Below are 21693 nucleotides of genomic sequence, written 5' to 3' on the forward strand. Positions count from 1 at the left end.
AAAAAAAGAAAAAGAAAGATGTGGACCTGTTCTGGAGCAGTTCTCACCAGTCCAAAATGATGAATTGGAGAGACCGATTTTTCCCCTGGTGTCGTGGACGTCCAGTGCGCATTTAAAGACGCTTTACCAGAAAGAAGTTGCGAACGGCAGGTAGCTTCGTTTCAGGTATTTTTGTGTACGTCGGGTTGTTTTTGTGATTCAAGTTTCTTGTAGGACGACCAAAGCAACTTCTGTCAATGCATTATTGTCCCGTTTAAGATTCGCAAGTTAGTATGGAACATATTAGAATAATCAAGATTCATCGCGTATGTGGTTTCCTGGAATATTTTAATTTGTATGCAACGTATTGGGGTTCATTTTTTCTTTATTAAAGGACTTCATTAACCAGCGTGCAAAAAGTGGGTCGAATATAAAAGAAAATCGACCCTGAAATATTGATGCCGGAGTGGTAAATCTAGAAGAATGAAACCTTTCTGGCGGGGTATACTCTCCCACAATTTTTTTTGCCGCCGAAGCTGGCACGTTAGGAAAACAGAAGTAGGAATTCCAATCGGGCAAGCCATGTTATCGGGGCTAACACTTGATTTTAGCGTAGTGGTCTCTGCCGGTTGGCAAAGTTAACCTTGGTGGCGTTTACTACTTCCCCTCAACCCACAAGAGAGTCATGGCGGCTTTGAGGTCTTCTGAAAGTTTTTGCAGTTCTTGATCCAGCTTCGTTTGTAGCTGGGTCATCTGCTCAGTGTACGACTGAACTAGCTCGTCCCTTTTTTTCTGGTGGTCCATAAGCAGCTGCTGCAGCGGATCCGGGGATCCCAAAGATGGAGTTGAGTCGCTCCTGGGCGTGAGACCTGGAAAGGCATTATTTAGGTACGAAATAATGAGCTGACAAATTTGCGTATTCAACATACTTAACGTACATTTCCAGTCTTTTGAACATTGGGGCATTATTCTTTGCGCAAAATTAGAAACATGCACGTTATGTTGGGCATCAATTCGTACAGACTTTTGATCAATACATTTCGTCCGATTTTTTTAGGATGTATAGTACTTCACCCACGCTAAAACACAGGCCAAAGTCAAAGAATCGCAAAAAATGGTTGTGTGATGTTAAAAAGCGTTGTATTTCCACCGTTCACTTTTGTTCATTTTCCGATGGTCACCTAAGCCTCGCCGTAAACTTTGAATCAGGCCATTCTAAAACTTCTAGAAGTGATATCGCTCTATCGGGTGTCAATTCAGTCGTTTAAGAACCTTGTCCTCGCTCTATTAGAATTAAGGGCATTATACAGAATATAGGTGCACTTAACAACGGTGGGTTTCTGATAACTTGTCATTTGTTTTTTGCGAGAAGCTTGGTTAAATCTGTGCGTCTTCTTGCACCTGAAAAAAACGAATCGTTTATTATAATAGCTCGTGGTAGTGCAGTATTAACTTTTGTTAGGTTCAAGATTGGTAGCATCACTTTACCTACTATTCGCCCACTCCTATTTTCCCTTAGTTTTAATTGGTCAGCTCCTTCAACCATGAGACCACAATCAGAATTGGCCTATCCCCAAGAGTGTTTACGTGCCATTCTTATGGCTGTAACCAACCAACCATTATGCGCATAGTACATTGCACTGCTTAAAAGAAGTGACCAAGCACTGTGACTTGGATGTCATGTCTACTGCGCCTGTTTGGATTTCCGGTGTTGGCCCTCATGAGGAATGGACGGGTGGTGAGTCACGTTGTGAGTGCGGGCGGTCGCGCATGAAACACGTGCCTATGTCAGTGCCCTGTTAAGTTGCGGTGGAATACAGTATATCGACCACGCACAGACGCCTGTACAGCGGTAAAAGCTTGCGATTGGTGAAAACATGGCTCGGCGACCGTGAAATCGCGTCACGCTCTGACAAGCGCTCGCACTTCAATGCATGTAATTGTCAATCCCGTGGATACCAGCGTTTGCTTGACAAAAATCGCGTTGTGTTTTTGTATAGAAGCCAGAAGACTTGTGTGGTCGTTGAGGCTGCCTATATCGCAGGACAGAGAGAGTGAGATAAAGAGAGAGAGAGAGACAGAGACAATGAAAGAGTGAGAGACCAGTCTTTAGATACTGACGAGGCTATCCTGGGAGAGACTGCTGGTTTGCTACGTGACATGATCAGACAACTGATGATAATGAAAGAGGAGACGAAAGATCTAATTAGAAACGGCAAACCATGACTATCTCCACCCCAGCTGACAGAATAGAACTAGCGGAGCTTTGGAAGTTAATCAATAGGCGTAAGACAGCTGGCATGCGGAGGCGTAATACGGAGAGGAGTGAATATTCTGTAAAGAACGGAGGCCGCCTGAAAGCAGTGAAGAGGCGTTTTGGCATGGGGAAAAATCAGATGTTTGCACTTAAAGACAAGCAAGGCAATGACATCACAAATAGGGATAAAATAGTCATTTTAGCCGAAAAAGTTCTATAGAGATCTGTATGGTATCCCGGACATCCACAATAATGCCGAACGAGGAAGTAGTTCAGAGGAGATAGACATACCACCAGTAGCGACAGAAGAAGTAAGGAAGGCTTTGAAAGAAATGGAAGGAGGCAAAACACCTGGTGAGGATCAGATAACAGCAGGCCTCTTGAAGAATGGCGGGGAAATTGTTCTTGGAAAACTGGCAAACCTGTATACGCAATGCCTAATGACCGCGAGTGCACCGGAATCTTGCAAGAACGCGAACATTATTCTAATCCATCAGAAAGGTGACATGAAGGACTTGAAAAATTACAGGCCGATAAGCTTACTGTCAGTCGTCTACTAGGTACTTCCCAAGGTAATCGCTAACAAAATTTCTGCCACCTTAGATTTTAGTGAACGAAAAGAACAAGCAAGGTTCCGTAAAGGCTATTCACACAATCAATGAGGTGATAGAGAAGTGCGCTGAGTATACTGAACCCCTATATATAGCCTTCAGAGATTACGAGAGAGCATTTGACTCTGTCCAAACCTCAGCAGTCATTGAGGCATCCCGGAACCAGAATGTGGATGAGCATTATGCAAAAATACTAGAGGATATTTACAATAGGTCCACAGCTACCATCAACCTCCATAAGGAGAGCAGTAAAATACCTATAAGGAAGGGCGTCAGACAAGGAGACACAATCTATCCAATGTACTTCTTATAAACATGCTGTGAATACACAGCATGTTTACAAGAAGTATTCAGAACATTGGATTGGGAACAGGTGAGAGTAAGGATTAATGGAGAATACCTGAGTAACCTCAGAATTGCTGATTACGTTGCCTTGCTAGGTAACTCGGGCGACGAATTGCAAAGCATGCTTTCTGCAATGGACTAGCAGAGTGGAACTGTCGGCCTGAAATATGCAGAAAACTAAAGTAATGATCGATAACCTCGACAAAGCACAGCGGGTTGAGATAGGTGGCGAGGCAGTGGAAGTGGTGTGCGAGCATATCTACTTAGGACAAGTTGTGACTCCGGGTCCCAACCACCAGGCAGAGATAATTACAAAGATAAGAATTGGGTGGAGTGCATAAAGCTGGCATTCCTAGATAATGAATGCCAGCCTACCATTGTCCTTGAAGAAGAAAGGGCATGACAGTTGCATCTTACCGGTACTCACCTACGGGGCAGAAACATGGAGGCTCACTAAGAGGGTTCAACTAAAATTGAGGACGACTGAGCGAGGAACGGAACGGTAGATGATAGGTGTAACATTGAGGGACAAGAAGAAAGTGGAGTGGGTCAGGGAACGAACGCGTGTTAAGGACATATTATTAGAAATAAAAAAAATGGACGTGGGCAGGGCTTGTAAGGCGAAGGCAAGATAACCATTCGTGATTAAGGGTAACAGAGTGGATCACTAGAGAAAGCAAGCGTTGCAGGGGTGGCAGAAAGTTCGATGGGTATATGAGATCAAAAAGTATGCGGGAGAAATTGGTCGCAGTTATCACAGGATAGGGATAATTGGAGAGGCCTTTGCCCGGCTTTGGGCGTAGATAGGCTGGTGGTGATGATGATAATGAAAGATAAGACGAATGCGAAGATGATGCAAATGCTTGCACGGAACTGTTTAGTGACACTGGTCGAGTCCTGTATTTTTGAGGAAAGTCGGCAGGGCTTTGGTGTCACGCAAGCGCGAATGTTTGGGGCACCAGAAGGCACATAACACTTAGTTAACTGGCATGTGAATAATGCAGTAGCTTCCTGGTGATATTGGTATCGCAATGGAAAGTTCGCGCAAACTTCGCGTGGCGGCTCACTGAAGGCATAGTTATCTGTGTGTTGCTTGCACATTAGCAATCAATCGATACAGTCAAACGGAACTGAAAACCCCACAACGATCAACTCGTCGCGGTTTTTGGCAGTAGCATATGTCGGCAATAGATTCGCGGCCACCCATCTCACAAACAATATTTTGTGGCGTCATGAATGAATAGCTAGAAAGTGACTGAAGAAGCGTCTCTCCTTGTTTTCTTTTTCTCAACTCGATTAGTTGTTTGAACTTCGCGATAAAATTTGTCCTTGTTTTCCGGACAAAGCTGTCGTTTTAAAAAACCAAACTTGTATTTTGTTTTCATGGCCCCTTTGCTGTAAAGGGCCATTATTAACATAACAAGATATCCACTAAGGTGGATTGCCCCGAGTTGTTGACAGCATTTGTCAGAAGCTTACAACCTTCACGCCAATTCCCATTTGGCTGCAACATCAAAATACCCTCACGCAATTCAACATATAAACCGAAGTTTCTTGGCAACTTGCATGTGGTTTACTTTTAGTCATGGCTGCGTTTACGAACGATTTATACGGCGGACCAAAAATTACAGCTAATGTTTCACAATGATATGTTTAAAAGCGTTATGGGGCCGATGACAGTATCAGTAAGTATACTCGTGGTTTTTGAGGCAATGCGAACCCTCATTACAAAGACGCTTGTTCTTACTTGGTTGGGTGACGTATACGTTCCCGGTTCCTTGAGTGCTAGGAAGCCCAGTTGTATCTTGTCTGCCAGTATCCTGAACCAAAATATATGCATTCCATTAGAGAGGGATATGAACCACTGTAAGTTGAAAAATTTTAAAAAAGGATTGGAAGAGCGATCGTTTTGTGTGCTAATGCGCTGAGGTATCTTTTTTTGCAGCGCTCACAGTTATGCAATATTCGTAGCGTCTCCAGCCGGCCATGCGCGTCGGCAGGGGTCGAAAAAGGGGCACTTCCCCTCTCTAGCGAACCAGCACTTACCTATGCCCCTCTTATTCCCCGCGATGCAACAGGTTGCCCCCTGGAGACAAAATCCTGCCGACGCCCATGCAGCTGCCAATATTTTCGAATATATCGACTTCTCCCTTCACTTGGATTTAGTTGTTTGTCAAGGAAAGTAACAATAAGACATATTTTAGGCCATTTATTCTTCAAACAAATGTTGTTCACGCGTTGAACGAACTAAGGTATACGTAGGTGCAATAAATACATAGAATTTATGCCCAAATTCTTCGTGCTACGTACCGAACGTAGACCACAAAAGACTAATTGTTTTATACATATTGTTGCTGTGTTACGCAATTGGACTAATTTGTAGGTGCAGCTAGGTGTTGCCGACAAGGCCCTGAAAAGTGCGTTGCAAGCTATAGGCCGCCATGCATTTCGGACAACGCAACCAGCAGAATGTTTGAACTATTCCGAAGAAGGACTCCATTTTAGTTTTAGTTGCGACGTTGCGTGTTAGTCAGATTAGTCATTTAGTTTGAATAATCTAATCTTAAGCCAACCAAAAGGCATATGCCAACACATATGTTCCCCGTCTTCTAAGGCCCTCTACGCCATCACTGCATACCATCACTACCGCTTGCAAACACCGTCCTTGATCAGTCCGAGGAGTCGCTGACAAGGTAATCACCGAAGCCACTGCAAGATGGGGCAAACAGAACACCGAAGACAAAGAAATCTGCACAGCTCGAGTTTGTGGTGCAACGCTGGAGAAATAGCTGTGCTGGCGTACAGTCTCCCTCCGTCGGAGACCTGGCTGCTTCAAGTCATAGATTTCAGAGCTTGCTCCTGAAAGTCCTCGATGACTGGAATGCTCGGACCGCGTTGTCTGCAGGCTTTTGCACCTCTCCAATTATGAACCGCATTAGCACGTGCTAGAACCCGCAGTAACCGGCTTCGCATACTCTGCGTCTCTGTTGCCCACTTCAGGAATGATGGCACGGGAACTGGCGAGTAGAAGAGTACCCGACGCCGCGAACGCTGGGGAGCGTGTTAACGATGGCGGAGCTGGCCGAAGCCTAGCGCTCAGTATGATGTGTACGCGTACGCGAACTCGGCATTTTTTCTGGTATTATTTTCCGATCTCCTCACTTGGCGCATGCCCACGCGCAAGCCTGGATGACGCCGCGTGCTCTCCACGAGTGGCACGCTCACGTCTGCTAGGCTGTGCTGAGCGTTCTGTTAAGGCTCCACGGCGAAACTAAGAGATTAAGCAGCTCTGCTTTTAAAATCTTTGAATTGGTAAGTTGTTTTGAAGACATTCACGGTTGTTTTTAGGTTGTAACTATTTGCCACTGCCGATATTCGCCTAGATAGTGCGGAAGGCAGCGCGTTCTTCATTTTTCTTTTAGTGTGGTCTTTCTTTTAGTCTCCTTTCTTCTTTGGTGGTAGTGTGGTGAGGCGGACCACACTACTTCAACTCCTCTTGTCGTCAATAGTTGTTCTCGCTACTATGTAAAAATAGCGGTTTTATTTAAAAAAAACGTTTAGAAACCTGTAAACATTTGGTCTCAGCGTTGTGGGAAAAATGCTTAAAATAAAATTGAAAGAGGTGTACAGAAATACATTAAAACATCTCAATTTGTGTCCTTTCTTAGTTTTGGTTTCAGGGGAACCCGGCGAAGGGGTATTACAACTAACAAAATAAATGGCCCGAAAAACCGACAAACCGAGCCGTAACATTCTAGCATCTGACACAATAATCCAGAATTTTATTCCAAGGCATTGCAAATCGTAAACAAATTCTTTAATTGAACTCCGTTTTAACGCGTTCGTTTTATTGCTTGACGAAGGATTTTTTGTCTTTTAACCACGTGAAATCGAGTTGAAATCTGAAGTGTTAGGTAATGTAAACATACACCTATTGTTTGCTCTCTAGGGCATTGTGTTCTCTTCGGAAAACAATTAGGTAGGGCGAAACGTAGACATTGGTTGGCGTAGAGTACTTTGGCTTCCGTTCTGAGACATACGCTGTGGTGTAGACAAAAGAATGGGGATTCTAATTAAAAACCAGGAAGGAACATTCCTAAGGGAAAAAAAGAGATCACCCCTGAAAACAGAATGCACTGGATTAAGATTTTTGTATCCATGTCTATAAACAAAATAAAAAGTGGATACAAACATTTTAACGTATGTGCACAACATCGGCTGCCGACTTCCCTATTTCACTTAATTTTTGCTGCAACTAAAACCAGTTTCGAAGTGGGAGGGGTCTTTAAAGTACAGCCACGACTTGAAGATTTTCAACTTTGCAGTATCAAACTGATAAGTTTTGTAAGCAGACCGGATGGGTAAAAATGGCAAAATATAAAGGTGTCACAACGTACCTCGATGCTGTTTGGCAGGTTCTGTTGTCCTTTTACGCTTGCACCAGGATACTCAGACTTGACAGCAACCGCCGTCAGGAGAAAGCCAAGCATTGCAACGGCTATGATGTGCGGCATCCTTGGCGATTGCGACCCCTCAGTGGCGTTCTGAAAACTTGTAAGCAAAAACTTGGCCTCAAATTTTAGTTATGAATATTTCGGAGCTAGTGCCCAAAATCATACGTCAAATTTCGCTTAAATTACACTCAGGGTGTCGAACCAGAACCGGAACCGAACCGAAAACCGAAACCGAACTCGAATGTTTGCCCGGAACCGCACGCGACCCGAGCCCCTATTTTTTCCGCCATTTCGAAGCTGAACTCGAACCGGAACGAACCGAAGGAACCGTTCCGAACCGGTTCGAGGGCTTCAAAACCGTAATTTCTAGTTTTTGATCATCTTGCTCTGCCTCGCGTCTGGAAATATTTTTAGCACTCCCCTCACAACACGACCAAATTTTATGCATAGTCTGTAGATCCATGACCCATCAGGTTGTCTTCTTATAACCCTGAATTTATTGTAAAGTTCTACGTATATACGTAGAACTTCAGAACATTAGAAGCTACCAGTTTGCGTTAGATACTGTCCATCTCCTGCAGTTTTGTTTTGTTTTCGGAATAGCCTAAATTAAACGTATATTATCCTGACTTCTTATCATATCATGACGCAGCATATCATGACTTCTTCATGGTTCCTGTGCACATGGTATTTATTACTGTGTAAATTTTAAAATGCGTTTGTGATTATCATGCACCCGTGCCACCTTTTGGAGGCCCTCAAGCACATCATCAACAATAAATCCACATCTTCCACTTATTCTGGTTCGAATAGACAGTTATTTACAAAAGAACGTAGAATGGGGATAGTTGGTTATGCTTCATACTGAATTGCATTAAGTATACAGACGAATAGAACGCTAAAAGGACTGGGACGAGGCGCAAACTTGCAACGTCCGCAATGTCCCACCCCTTCAAAGTGTTTACTTTTTCGTGGACGCAATCGACGAAGCAAGGCATCGAACACGCACCCTAACATACGCCCTGTCGAACGGGCTGACTGCACCGGTGCTTGCAGGAATTCTGGGTCAAGTCGCGCCAACCGATAAGACCGCAAGAAAAATATCGAGACTTCTGCGCGTGGAGACCTGGAGGCAGATCCCGCTATATTGGCACCACATCACCAGCATCTGTGAGAGTACCCTCGACCACGGCACGTCAAGATTCCTGTCAAGGTAATTTTGATCTCGCAAAATCGAAAGGAGAGCGCATGTGGGAAGCGTATTTAAAACATTTGCCAGAACGAGGGAAGAAAAAACGAGTGAACCCACAAGTCGTAAATTCATCAGAAAGCAAGAGCCAACACTTTTGTGTTCTCAGCAAGCGACAGTGACTAACATAAAAAAATAAAGGTGTGGTGACATCGAAAGCATTATTTGGGTGTTATGACCATACTCGCCATAATTCGGTCGCCGCCATAATTCGGATGCTCGGTTAATTTGGACAATTTCTCTCACCCCGTGAAGTCCGTATTAACAGGGATTCACTTATGACGTAGGACTCTAGGAAGTAACAAAGCTGAAAAAAAAAAGATCTGCAAAAATTAAGAAAGTTAGCTCCTAATGCGTAGGATTCTCATGCTGCTTGTGTAGACTGTGAGTTCTTTGCAACCAAAGATGGCTATGAGTAGCGAAAACGTTGAAATTTTGCATTCCTTTTAAGTTTTCTTTTGTTTCTTTTCACCAAAGATGTAAACACATATACCAGTATGGCGATGAAGTGCGTTTACCTCGCTATAAGGTTTTGGTCGAAAAAAGAAAGTGTACTGGAGATTTAGTCCATTGGCGCTATTTTTATAGGTACTTCCAACCTTCTTTCGTGGAAGCTTTCCGCTTATTCTTCCGTCCTTGGGAGAAAGGTATAAACCCATGTACTTGATCTTTTCTGACTATGTTTGTGAAAATACATTTTTATATTTCTTTAAATTTTTGTTCCTCCAAAATTCTGTCCTAGCAATTGTCTCCGTTTACTCTGGTATTACCATTACCAGTGTTACTTCCGCTAAATCTGTAGTTTTCGGGGAATGAAGGGTGCTTCACTACCGCTTGTGAATTCACTAAGCTGCTACATTTGCTAGAACCCACTCCATGTCACCTGTCCCTGAAGTGTCACTAGTAAGTTTCAGTCGTCGGTGTTCCTTCCTTCAGTCATTTCAGTCATTGTTTCCTTCTGGGCGGTTTGTTACCACGTGGAAGGTGGGGAAAATGAAATCGATCAAAACGCAACTTGCCACGCTTCGCAGGTGGAGGCCACCTCCGACGCCGGTAGTTTTCGACTTGTAACACTGCTAATGATCTCGTGTTAGAGCTAAACCACCGTTGGAAGTACAGGAACATAAAATCGTAGGAGACCAACCAGTTTTCTTAAAATGTGATTTTTTGCTTCACTGTGCGAAAATACGTGTGCGTTCGCGCGTACATGTGTCGACATTGGATTTTACCAATGAAGATGGCGGCCGCGCTGGCTCTTTGCTACCCAGAGAAGCTGCCTATTTCTCCAAAGAGGCTGTCCGTTTGCCACCAAACTGCCTGTCTGCCTGCCTGTTTGCCAGTAGAAGTTTCCGGTGGGGACGTGTCATTTGGAAACGAGGGGCAGCCTGTGACAAGCCACCAAGTATGGGGGTTGGGTTCGCGAAGCCGCACTACGGTCACACTCGATGCTACCAAAAAGCGATGGTGGACAAAAGGGTCGTCTACGTAGTGGACTGACCGGGCAACGGGCAGCCTGCAGGGAGGCTCTCCATTGGCATAATTTTCAGACAGGATGCGACAATGTGGAGGGGAAGGGGGGTTGCGTTGGCGGCACCGGGGAGCTGCCCCCTGGCCAGAAGGATACATGCCTGCTTGCCAGAAGACTGTCACGAGGGTGCATAATGTGGAGACGAGGTGGCACCATCTCCACAAGGCGGCACCGCAGCGAAGAGCACAGCACTTAAGCACCCGCTCCTGTGGTTTCGCGTAGCCCTTCAGCGTCGTCATTGTTATAACCGGGAGAACGAAGAGGCCATCGAAGATAGGCCGAGCAGAAAGTGGAAGAGGAAAGTATGGAGAAAGTGTGAGGGGGAGGATGTTATGCCGAGGCCGCGCGATACATGCTCTTCGGCGAGAGAAAGAGAGTTAAACTTTATTTTGAGGAAGGGTCTCGAAGAGAATCGAAGTCCGAATGGTGGTGGTGGGTAACGGGCTGAAGGCCTGCCTCCTCGTGGACGTCTTCGCCTTGACTTAGGTTGGTGGTCCCGTGGTGGCCGTCGGCTGGTGCCTTCCGGCGACCTCTTCCGCCCTCTTGACCAGGCGGACCTGTAGGTCCGGGTCAGGGCTGCGAAGCGAGGCCTCCCACCTCTCCTCAGAGGGGATTTCGGGAAAAGGGTCCTGGGGGTATGCCCACATCATGTGGGCCAGGTTGGCATGGGCGCCACATGAGGGGCACGCCGAGGTTGGATAGAGCCTGGGATGGACATGGGTCATTGTGGCCGGATAAGGAATGACACCCGTCTGGAGTTGGCGCCGGACGTGTTTTTGCTCTAATGTGAGTGATTTTTGTGTCCCAGGATAGATCCGGCGGGAAAGGAGGTAGTAGGTGGTTATATCATGAAAACCGATCAGACGGTCCCGCGCGGACCGGGCTACGTGGTAAGGATACGGGTTCGGCCCAGTCCGGATAGTAAATCTTCGGGCTAGTTCATGGGCCGCCTCGTTTCTCTCGAGCCCAGAATGCGCTGGGGTCCAGATCAGTTGTACTGGGGATTGCGGTGGGTTTCTGAGCAAAATTGTGAACGCCGCTGCGGATATGCGTCCAGCGGCAAAATTTTGGAAAGCAGTTTTAGAATCTGTAATGATTGTTGCGGGCGTGGGGGTGAGTGAATGGGCGAGCGCCATTGCTGCCTCTTCCACCGGGTTCTGGGATGGGCGTTCGGACTTTTACAGAATAGAGCATGCTGGCGTTGGGGTAATTTTGAACGGCGATTGCGGTGAAAGCCTCTTTGTGCCTGTACTCTGCTGCATCGACGTACATGACTTGTGGATCATTTTTATACTTCTTGCTTCTTGTGCAGGGCGCGGGCTCGTTGTTTCCTGCGCTCGGAGTGGTACGTGAAGTGCATGTTGCGGGGTAGGGGTCTGGCTACAACATGAGAGTGAATACTAGGGGGAATTGCTTTCGCGTCCTGATATAGTGCGTGATATCCTATTTCTAGTTTGCTTAGTATGTGTCTCCTTGTGGGTGTGCGAGCGAGGCGTTCATATTGTCCCTTTAGGTGAGCTTCAACCAGTTCGCTGGCCTTGCTTTGGAGGCCTAACCCTTCCAGTTTGGCTGTGGACGTGCCGGGGGGAAGACGTAGTGGTGCCGTGTAGGCACATCTAATGAGGACGTCAATTTTGTTGGTTTCAGGAGCTGTTAGTTTTGGGTATGGAATCGAGTAAACTATTATGTTTACGACGAAGGCTTGGATTAGGCGAACCCTGTTCTGCTCGGTCAAACCTGAGTTTCTAGTGGTGACCCTCTTGAGCAGACCATGGTTTGGTTCATGAGCCGTACTTTGAGGAATGGGACCTTATGGGATCTCTCTACCTTCAATGTGAAGTTGGATGCTGGATTGGAGCCGTTTTCTATGGTTCGGGGGAGTGACAAGTAGCTCAGACTTGGCCGGAGAGCAGGCCAAACCCGCCCTCCTGGCCTCCTCCACCACTACTTCTATGCCTGTTTGAAGTGTTTCTTCGATGTGCCCAACACTCCCCCGGTTCATCCAGAGGGTGATATCGTCAGCGTAGAGGCTGTGGTAGAGGTGGGGGATCTGTGCTAGTTTCTTCTGGATGTCTGTGATTGCAAGGTTAATGAGTAATGGTGAGAGTACGGCTCCTTGCGGAGCGCTACGACTGCCTAGCGGGAATGTGTCTGAGACAAAGCTATCTAGATATAAGGCGGCTGTCCGGTGTGACAAAAGGTCCCTAATGTAATTGTAGGTTGTCTCACCCGGATTGACCGATCCCAGACCCGACATTATGGCCTCGTGCGAGACGTTGTCAAATGCTTTTGTCAGGTCCAGGGCCAGTATTACCGATGTGTCTAGGCCGGTGGGTGGTTTGATAATTTGTTCTGATAGCTGTATGAGTATATCTTGAGTTGAGAGACCAAGTCTGAAACCAATCATTGTATGCGGGAATTGTTCCGTGTCCTAAATGTGTGTTGTGAGCCGGGCTAGGATTACATGTTCCATGAGTTTTGCTAAGCACGACGTGAGGGAAATGGGGCGGAGGTGTTCGATTGTGAGTGGTTTGTTTGGCTTTGGGATTAGAATAACGTTGGCATGCTTCCACGTTTCCGGAATTCTCCCCGTTCTCCAGCATGTGTCGAGAAAAGCAGTGATTGCGGTGATTGAGAAATCGTTCAAGTTTCGTAGAGCCTGGTTCGAAATGGGGTCAGGACCTGGGGCGGAATTCGACCTAAGTTTGCGAATCGCCAATCGGACCTCGGTTTCAGTTATGTCCCTGTCCATCTCGCTGTTGGGGTGACCCATGTACGGAGGTAGTTCGATCTTGGGTCCTATCGGGAGGTACATGTCTCTGGTTTGTGCTATGAGTTAGTCGTCAGAGCCTGAATATGCGTGGATATATTTGGTTATGCGGTTTCTTTGTTAAACGCGTTACGTTATAACGACAGAGAATAGCGCGCCCACCGCTCATTCGCTGATGAAACGATAACTTCTGGAGATGCAGCAGCTATGCCTAGTCGCTGAGAGGACTTCAGTTCGCGCTGCGCTCAAATTTCGCGTTAGGGGGTATATTCTAATGGTCAGCCATTGTTTTTGTTTCCTCAACGAAACGACTGCGGGGTATGAAATAGCAGGTTTATACGCCAGAATAAAATGAAATTCAATGGTGTAAATGATCTAAACAAATTATGAGAAAATAAACTGGCGGAAACAAAGATAAAAGCTTAACCCAAATAGTGAGGAGTAACAGACATAAGCAGGCTTAAGTGTCCCTGCCAACCTATTATTTTGATTGAATTAGTGTCGTAATCGTTGACCTCACATGGAAAACATTCAAGTTTGCCAAGTCAAAGCATTTGCGCAAAGTAAGAATTTGTTTTTTGTAGCGACTTCAAGGTGTAACAAAAACACAGCACTAAAAAAAAACACAAAGAACTCTTGTTCATTTCTCCGAACCCGTTAGAACCCGCTTGAACTGGTTCAAACCAGTTGAAACCGGAACAGAATGGTACTTTCGAACGGAACCCGGAACTAAACCCGAAAGGCTTGAACCCGAAACTGAAGGGCTTGAACCCGAACCTGAACCGAACCAGAAAAAATTCCGGTTCGACTCCCTGATTACAGTCATGAAAGCCTTTGTGTTCTTTGCACTTCTTGTGGGCCCTGTGCGACCACTTGGCCCTAAACTGAGTACGTGAATGTGGTAAACACTGTTCGAATGAGCAATCTAAGGCACCCTGTTCTCTCTAAAGTTCAAAAGGTTTGTTAGGTCTGTTATTTTTTTGGAATCGTTCCTAACTTTATACAGGGACTGCACAGATGAACCTGTAACTTCAATGAACGCAGGTGTACCCTGTCATAAAACCTTTAAAATTATTATCCCCCCGGCATATGTCCTCGGCTCACATTATTGCTGAGTCAAAGCGCTCCATTTCATATATATGTTCGTGTCAACAATTATTAAAAAGACAAAAGTCAGAATTCTTTTGAGCTCAGGCCAATTAACCTGTATGGCATGAAAAAGAATTCCCTGACAGCACAGAATTGCTTCCTGCCAGACTGTCAAATGCTTTGTTCTATTCCCTATCCCAACACAATAAATCTTGCGGCTAACCATGTGTTAGCCATATGATCTTGCGGCTAACCATTTGATCTTCTGCACATCAGGAAGTGAGATAAAAGGATGATAATTATTTCAAAATAGCTTCTACAGGGTTGATCGTGTAATTAAAGCAAGTAAGTTTGAGAATATAACAGACCATCAGATTAGGGCACACGTCACATCATGGCAGCGGGAAGAAACACGTTTCACCTTAATAGCTAACCAAATATGTGCTAACGCACCGTGAACGGACCTAAATACATAAGTTAGGAATTTGACTGCGGTAACTTATTACTCAGGCGGTAATTTGAAAAGCTGTTGATACTAAACATACAAGGGTCTATATATATGTGAACCAGTTATTGGTGCCCTGAAGTTGGTTACAAACGCTTCCAAAGTTACCTGAGTGCTTCAGCAAAATAAAGTCTGCATTGCATGCGTGATGTCTGAGCTCATTTGGCCCACTTTTGCGCAGTTATGCCAGAGAAAAGGTGTCCATAGGTACATATTTTGGTATCATATTCTTGACGGAGATTTCTTGGTGTCAGCAATTGCAGCACAACCACCAGGTGCGAGTCTAAATTCAACCATGAGCGGGCTTAACAATTGACTAGTACCAGGCAAACAAGAAATTGTATATGTGCCTCTAAGTAATGAAAGTCTTAATTTTTGAAAGGAAATAAAATGAAAGTAACAAAAATTTTAAGTATGGCCCCTTTTTACCGGAATATGACATAATATATCTTTTGGGTTACATTAAATAAACAATCAAGACATTTCCTGAGCTAAAATAGACCATTGTCCCGCGAGAAGCTTTCATAATTTTCCTTCAGAGTACCTTTAACAAAGATTTTATTTTCTAAGGGCCACTTAATAGAAGAATTCGTCCAAAACGAGCGTGACAAAACGTTTTGATGAAAGTGTCATATGGTCGAGCAGCACGTTGCCAATCAGCACACACACAGTTCATTGTTATGCGCAACATGTGCACAGTCAGACTTGAACTTGGTGAATTTTGAATCGTGAAGCAAGCAACAGCTGCCATGTAAGGAAATTGATTCAAATAACTGAAAACTGCCTATTAATCGCCTTGGAGCGTGCTCGTGAGCATGTTGGTTCTGCCTTCAATTTCAGTTTCAGTTTCAGTTTATTGTTTCAGTTAAAATGGTACAGTGCATAAATAACTCTAGGAGGTCCCATAGTCACAGACTGGGGAGAGACCTCCCACCAACAAGCACAAACGAAAAGTACACCTAACGTGGTTAACAGCAGTAACAATCCTAAAAAACACAACGAACATGATTACGCAATCAAGCCAAATACTGTTACTAAAAATCAAAAGTACTATGCAAAAAGGTTCATAAAAGGGGATATTCATCTACATACCACATATACAAGTACATAATAACAAGCGTTATGCCAAAATAATCCGGCGAAGCTGCCTCTTAAAAGAGTGAATTGAAGAAGATGATTTAATGGTTGGGGGTATTGAATTCCAGAATGAAGTTGCCAAAAAGTTCGCAGTCAGTTTGCCGTAGTTAGTTCTAGATTTTGGTAAAAGATAATTGTGGTGTGAGAATTGGGTGCTATCAAAATGCGGGTTTTGATCTTTAGATATTAACGGAATGGGTAAGTTTCCTTGATAAAATTGATAAGTTAGGGCGCAAAGAGAACATTTATGTACATCAGCAATTGACAAAATATTAAATCTGTGGAGTAATGTTAACGCATTACATAAAAAAATTTCTGTAAGTGATTATTCTTAAAGCTTGATTTTGTGCGTGCTGGCCCATTTTGTTGCAGGAAATCGGCACGGAGCTAAAAATGATCATCAAGGGCAAAGAAAGCCAGAAAGCGAAGAGTTACCTCTCTAGGTAGAATGACTATGGTTTTCCTGTGTAGCGTCACAGCCACTTGAAACCACGGCACGCCTGTTTCGTACTTATATAAATCTTTTCTATAGGGGTGTCACTGTTTCCGAGGCTTTTGAGTTTTATTTTGCATGGGATCTTTTTTCGGCGCGCACAGCTGCAAAAGCACAATATATGGTGGGGCTTGGGTTATGGTATCTTGCGCCGCCATCTGTGTCGTTTTGGCGCAGAGTAAATCTACACGGATTGTCTAAATAGAAATGCAGGGCTCCCCTATTAAATCTGTCATACACATCTTGATTGCACAAAGCTCTAACCAGAACAGCACTTTCCCAGATTTGACAAATGCAAGTCACTTTGGCAGGTCACATGTTTTCAGCACTGGTATACGTACGCATTTAACGAATGACAGTTTTGAGTCGTGTTCGCCTGTCTTTCCCTTGATGGGGCATCATTCCATGCCAAAAGTCCCAGTGCTAAAATCAACCATCACGAATTTCTTCAGTAAAAATTGGCTCATTCTTGCATGACTCACCATGCTGCCTCAAAGTATTTTTGTCCGAAAAACATTATTTCTCTCTGGAGCCGCCCTTTAATCTCCAGGGTTTACAGCAAGCGTAGGTCTGTGAAAAATTCATACAAAAATCATTTCTTTCTTAATCGCCACGATTTTTAGTTGGACATCATGTTGTGGCCCTGCGCTAACCTATTCCGCGTTTTTGACTGCGTTCTTTTGTACGCGTTACGCCATTCAGAAAAGGCGTGGAGTATTGCATTTTCAAATGATTTTAGCAAACACAAGCATACTCTAAACCAATGAAGCAATTTTTACTGAATTTACCCTTGTGGAGGGCCTGCAAAAATATATTGACACTCAAAACGGGAGAAATGTGCGAGAAAACATTTGTTAAACATGGAAAAATCTTTTTTCCCGCCAATATTGACTCCTAAATTTAGCATTGTTATGCCCGTAGTAAAAATATCAAGTACAGGTGTTACCTAGTACATATCGCAGTTTATTTCAGGAAGTTAAATCGGGAAATTTTGTGTTTTAGCAGAGAAAAAAGTGTTGAATTTGTACATCGGCACCTCACCGCGCTGTTCCACAGAGCGTCTTCTCTGGATTGCACGCGCCTTCCTTCATGAAAGACGGGTGAGCCAGGGGCTTGGCGCTGCAAGATTACTTTTCCCTGCAAATATGTTTCGTAGCGTCAATATGGGAAAAAGTGATAGTTCACGTGTTGGAGGGAAGAGTACAAACTGGAGTTACAGGTCGTGCGTCCATTCTATGAGTACATGTAGAGTCAACGGCTGGCTGGCCATCATACGTGCATTTAAAGCATGATCATATGGACTGCCGCTAACCCATGCGAATAATTTCGCTCCACTCCATGACCCAACAACTCTTCGCTTCCTAATTTTCGGCATACATAAGAGATACACCACGCAAAACATACAGTGATGCTTTAAATGTAAATGCACGTCTGATATTCACTCTACACGTACTCATTGAATGGGCGTACCCCGGCTAGCTCCACTTGTACTTTCCTCTCCAACACGCGAACTATCCCTTTTCCCCGTATTGACGCTAGGAAATACAGTCGCAGAAAAAAGGTAATGTTGCAGTACGAAGCCGCTGGCTCGCGCGTCTTTCTTGAAGGAAGGCGCATGTTATGCAGAGAAGACGCTCCGTGGAACAGCGTGGGGAAGTGTCGGGGTAAAAATTCAAATTTTGTTTCTCTGCTAAAAAAAAAACTGCCCCGATCACACTTTTTGAAATAAACTTTGATGCTTTGTACTAGTGAATTCCTTGTATGTGATATTTTTACTACGAGCCCAACAATGCAGAATTTAGGGGTGAATATGGGCCGGAAAGATGATTTTTCTAAGTTTGACAAATATTTTCTCGGACATTTCTCGTTTTTTTTAGTGTCAATACATTTTTTGCGGATTATCCACAATAGTAGAATTCAGCAAGCAGTTATTCATCGGCTGAGAGTGTGTGCTTGTGTTTAAAAAAGTAGTTTGAAAATTCGCTACTTCGTGTGCTTTCTGAATGGTGCAACGCGTGCAAAACAACGCCAAAGTCTGCTAAAATTGTGGCATAGGGTAGCTCAGAACCTCAACATGATGTCCACGAAGAAATGGTGGCGATTACAATAGAAACGTTCTTTATGAACTTTTTGATAAACCTATGTTTGCTGTAAACACGGGAGATTTAAGGGCGGCTACAAAAAAAAATTGCACAAAAATACTTTGAGAGAGCATTGTGGGTCATGCAAGGATTAGCCGCAATTTTTACTGAAGGAATCCGTGATGGTCGACTTTGCGGCTTAGACATTTGGCATGGAATCATGACTCATGGGAGTATACTTGATATTCCATTCATATTGTGGACAAGAAAGAACGAATAGAATCTTTGCAATTTGTGTTTGCGGACTCGCCAAGTACCGCCTAATTAATTACTTTATTTCTACGCTATGATGGGCTATGCGTTTTCGGTAAGTAGGTCGGCCAAAGGTCTTATAGAACTAGACTTTGGTTCGCTTTTCAGTTTTCATTAAAAATTGGCTATGCATGCAAAGGGTGGAACGCTCGATCGCATATTATCGCTGAGAAATTGAGCTGAGCCAAGATCAGCTCTTTTGTGTTGGATGTTGAAGCGAAAGTAGGGTGACGCCCTCATGGTTTGTCGACATTTAGGTTATGCCATATTAAGCATATGATAATTACTTCTAACGGTATAATGTTTAGAAACAAGAGAGTGTGCTTGTGTTTGAAAAAATACTTTGAAAATTCGCTACTTCGTGTGCTTTATGGATGGTGTAACGCGTGCAAAATACCTCAAAATCTTCTAAACATGTGGCATAGGGCAGCTCAGGGCCTCTGAGCCATTACGCTAGCATACGTTTTATTTATTATACTCCGGTATACAATTGATGATGATGATGATGGCTTGGTGGCTGCCTCTTTGCATCGGGGGGACACTCCTGAGGGCATATAATCCCCCGGCGCCCTAGCCTCAAGAGTTTTGTTCGTCGCCTCCTTTCCTCATGCTAACGGGCGCAACGGGCTCGTCTTCTCCATTCCTCCAGTCGGCGCTTCGTAGTGCTGACCGGATTCGGCACCACATCACCAGTCACGAGCCCCGGTGGCGCTGCACTCGCATCCGTGGTGTCGCCCGTGCCCAGTGTGTCCCCTGGCGGGGGATGCGCAACGAAGCCAAGCGCCTCCGCCATGGTGGTATCACTAGGGTGGTAGGGAGTCAATTGTTCGCACCGCAACACAATGTGTTCTGCAGTCTCCTCTTCCTCACCACACACCGCACACATCACCTCCTCCGCATCATCCCATTTCCGTCTCCACATCCGCGTCCTTAGCACCCCAGCCCGCGCTTCGAACAGCATCGCACTTCCTGGCAAGTTGTCGTAAAAGTGCTCCTGGGAGATGCTGTGTTTGTGGGACGCGTACAGACGGAGAGACGGTTTCGCCACGGCCCTGTCCGCCCATCTTTTCGTTTCCGCAGCTACCACTCGCTCCCGCAGCTGTTTCCCGCTCAGGCTGGTCTCCTTGATTCTATTTAGGACCGGTAGCGGCACCTCATTCTTCTGGGCCAGTGCTCGCACCCGTCTCTTCCACCTTGTGGCGTCACCTGCTAACAGCATACAGCGGTGAACCCGGTGTACCCAGAGCGTGTTGCTCAGCGAGCATGCTCGGATCTCGAAACCGAGCTTGGCCACGGCCTCTCGTGCCTCAAAGGAGGACCAGCCTACATCCCCTTGGACTGCCTCATTTGGTGTCGACCGGTGGGCACCCAGGGCCAGTCGTTCCACCTCCCTTTGCCGTCTCTCCAAGTACTCCCGGGTGGCTGATGACAGGCAAAGCACTGCGTTAGCAAACGTGAGCACCGGGACGTGCACCATCTTCCAGAGGCTCCTGACAACCTCCGCCCTGTTGAAGGACCACAGGATTCGGGCCCTCAGGATGTTCTGGCTGCGCAGTGCCTTTCCAAGAAGCCCCCGCTCATGTGCAGCCAAGTAGTCCGGATCGGTGGTCAAGTCGACACCCAGGTACCGGTACGTCGCTGCAAAAGGGACAGGCTTCCCCTGCACTGTGAGCGCTTCTCCATCTGGTAGTGTGCTCGTGTCCCCCCAGCGAAGTATGGCACACTTCGGCGCACTGAACCTCAGCCCCAACAGTTCTGCGTGTTTGGTGCAAATGTCCAGGAGTCGCTGCAGGTCTGAACGAGAGTCCGCTATAAGGACAATATCATTTGCCAGACGGTCTGTTGCCAGACGTAGGGAGCAGCTGCCCGCAGTGATGATTGTGGAAGATGCGAATGATTTACAGGCAACAATGAACCAGTTCTTCAGCAGTGGGATTATTTATAATGAAGTGACCCTGACAAATCTTCAAAGGCGTAAATCCGAACAGCAATCACTACGTGTCGTGATTTTCACGGATTCATTTCAGGCCGTCTGAGACCTACGGAAAGAACTTAGTCAAGTACCTATAACACAACCCATCCTCGTGAAGAATGAAACACTTGGCTCCAGAAGGAAGATTAACAGGGCCCCAAGTGCAGGTAACATTAACAGCGTTCGCGAGGTACCTGCGTCAACGCCGACGATACCATGACATGGTGGAGTTTCATTTTATGCCCGACATTGGTGATAGTGCACCGCCCACCGGGAATAACATACATGATTCCTTCAGTCTAGACAGCCAGTGAACTGCGCTCACAGACGATGCTTCAACTGGAACGCCTCTGGGACGCGCGGTGTACCCTCGTTCCTGTGCTTAGATGTCGGGCGTTTTTACGTAATCGCATGTGTAGAAACGTCTTTTAAATTGATGGGTGTGCCTTCCTTGTTGGGTGTGTAGGTTTTAAGTGTATGTGTAGCAGGCACGCAGACGTTGTCCAGGCTGTTGTCTGGGGACTAAACTACGGCTGATATTTGTCGGTGGTGCTGCTCAGTTTCTGTCGATATTCGCTGCCCTCTCAACTGCGGTAAAAAGAAAGTTCCGGCTGTTTGAAGCCTTCAAAAGGTGACAACTGCTTAGGTTTGCCACTTCCAAACCAGGTGTTAATAGACAAGATGTTGTCAAGACACCTGGTAGCTTTGCGTGCCTTGGTTTGAAGGCTGCTTCTTTCTTAGCAGCACCGCTTCGCCAACGCCAGTGCTCCTGCACGAGGAGTTTTGAAGAGCATAGTCTTTTTTTGACTATTCGAACATGAACATTTTGCTCTCTCTGTGCGAGCGAGTGCGAGTAGTCAGGGTGAGTGGTTGGCGTGAGCAGAGTGAGTGCGAGTGGTGAGCGCTAGTGG

At 45.5% G+C, this 21693-nt stretch overlaps 1 protein-coding gene across 1 annotated transcript; it reads right to left on the bottom strand.

The window, feature by feature from the left end:
* Window positions 1–346: 346 nt before the first annotated feature.
* LOC144152518 (uncharacterized) lies at window positions 347–16417 on the bottom strand. Its single transcript, XM_077683811.1, has 4 exons — window positions 16360–16417; window positions 7590–7743; window positions 4940–5012; window positions 347–848 (listed from the first exon to the last, which is right to left on the bottom strand). The coding sequence occupies exons 2-4, from the start codon at window positions 7704–7706 to the stop codon at window positions 637–639; spliced, it is 402 nt and encodes a 133-aa protein (XP_077539937.1). The 5' UTR covers window positions 7707–7743; window positions 16360–16417; the 3' UTR covers window positions 347–636.
* Between the last annotated feature and the right edge of the window lie 5276 nt (window positions 16418–21693).

The sequence above is a fragment of the Haemaphysalis longicornis genome, unplaced genomic scaffold (genome assembly GCF_048455015.1).
Source record: "Haemaphysalis longicornis isolate Haplotype H1 unplaced genomic scaffold, Haemaphysalis longicornis Haplotype H1 scaffold_9, whole genome shotgun sequence".
NCBI classification, from domain to species: domain Eukaryota; kingdom Metazoa; phylum Arthropoda; class Arachnida; order Ixodida; family Ixodidae; genus Haemaphysalis; species Haemaphysalis longicornis.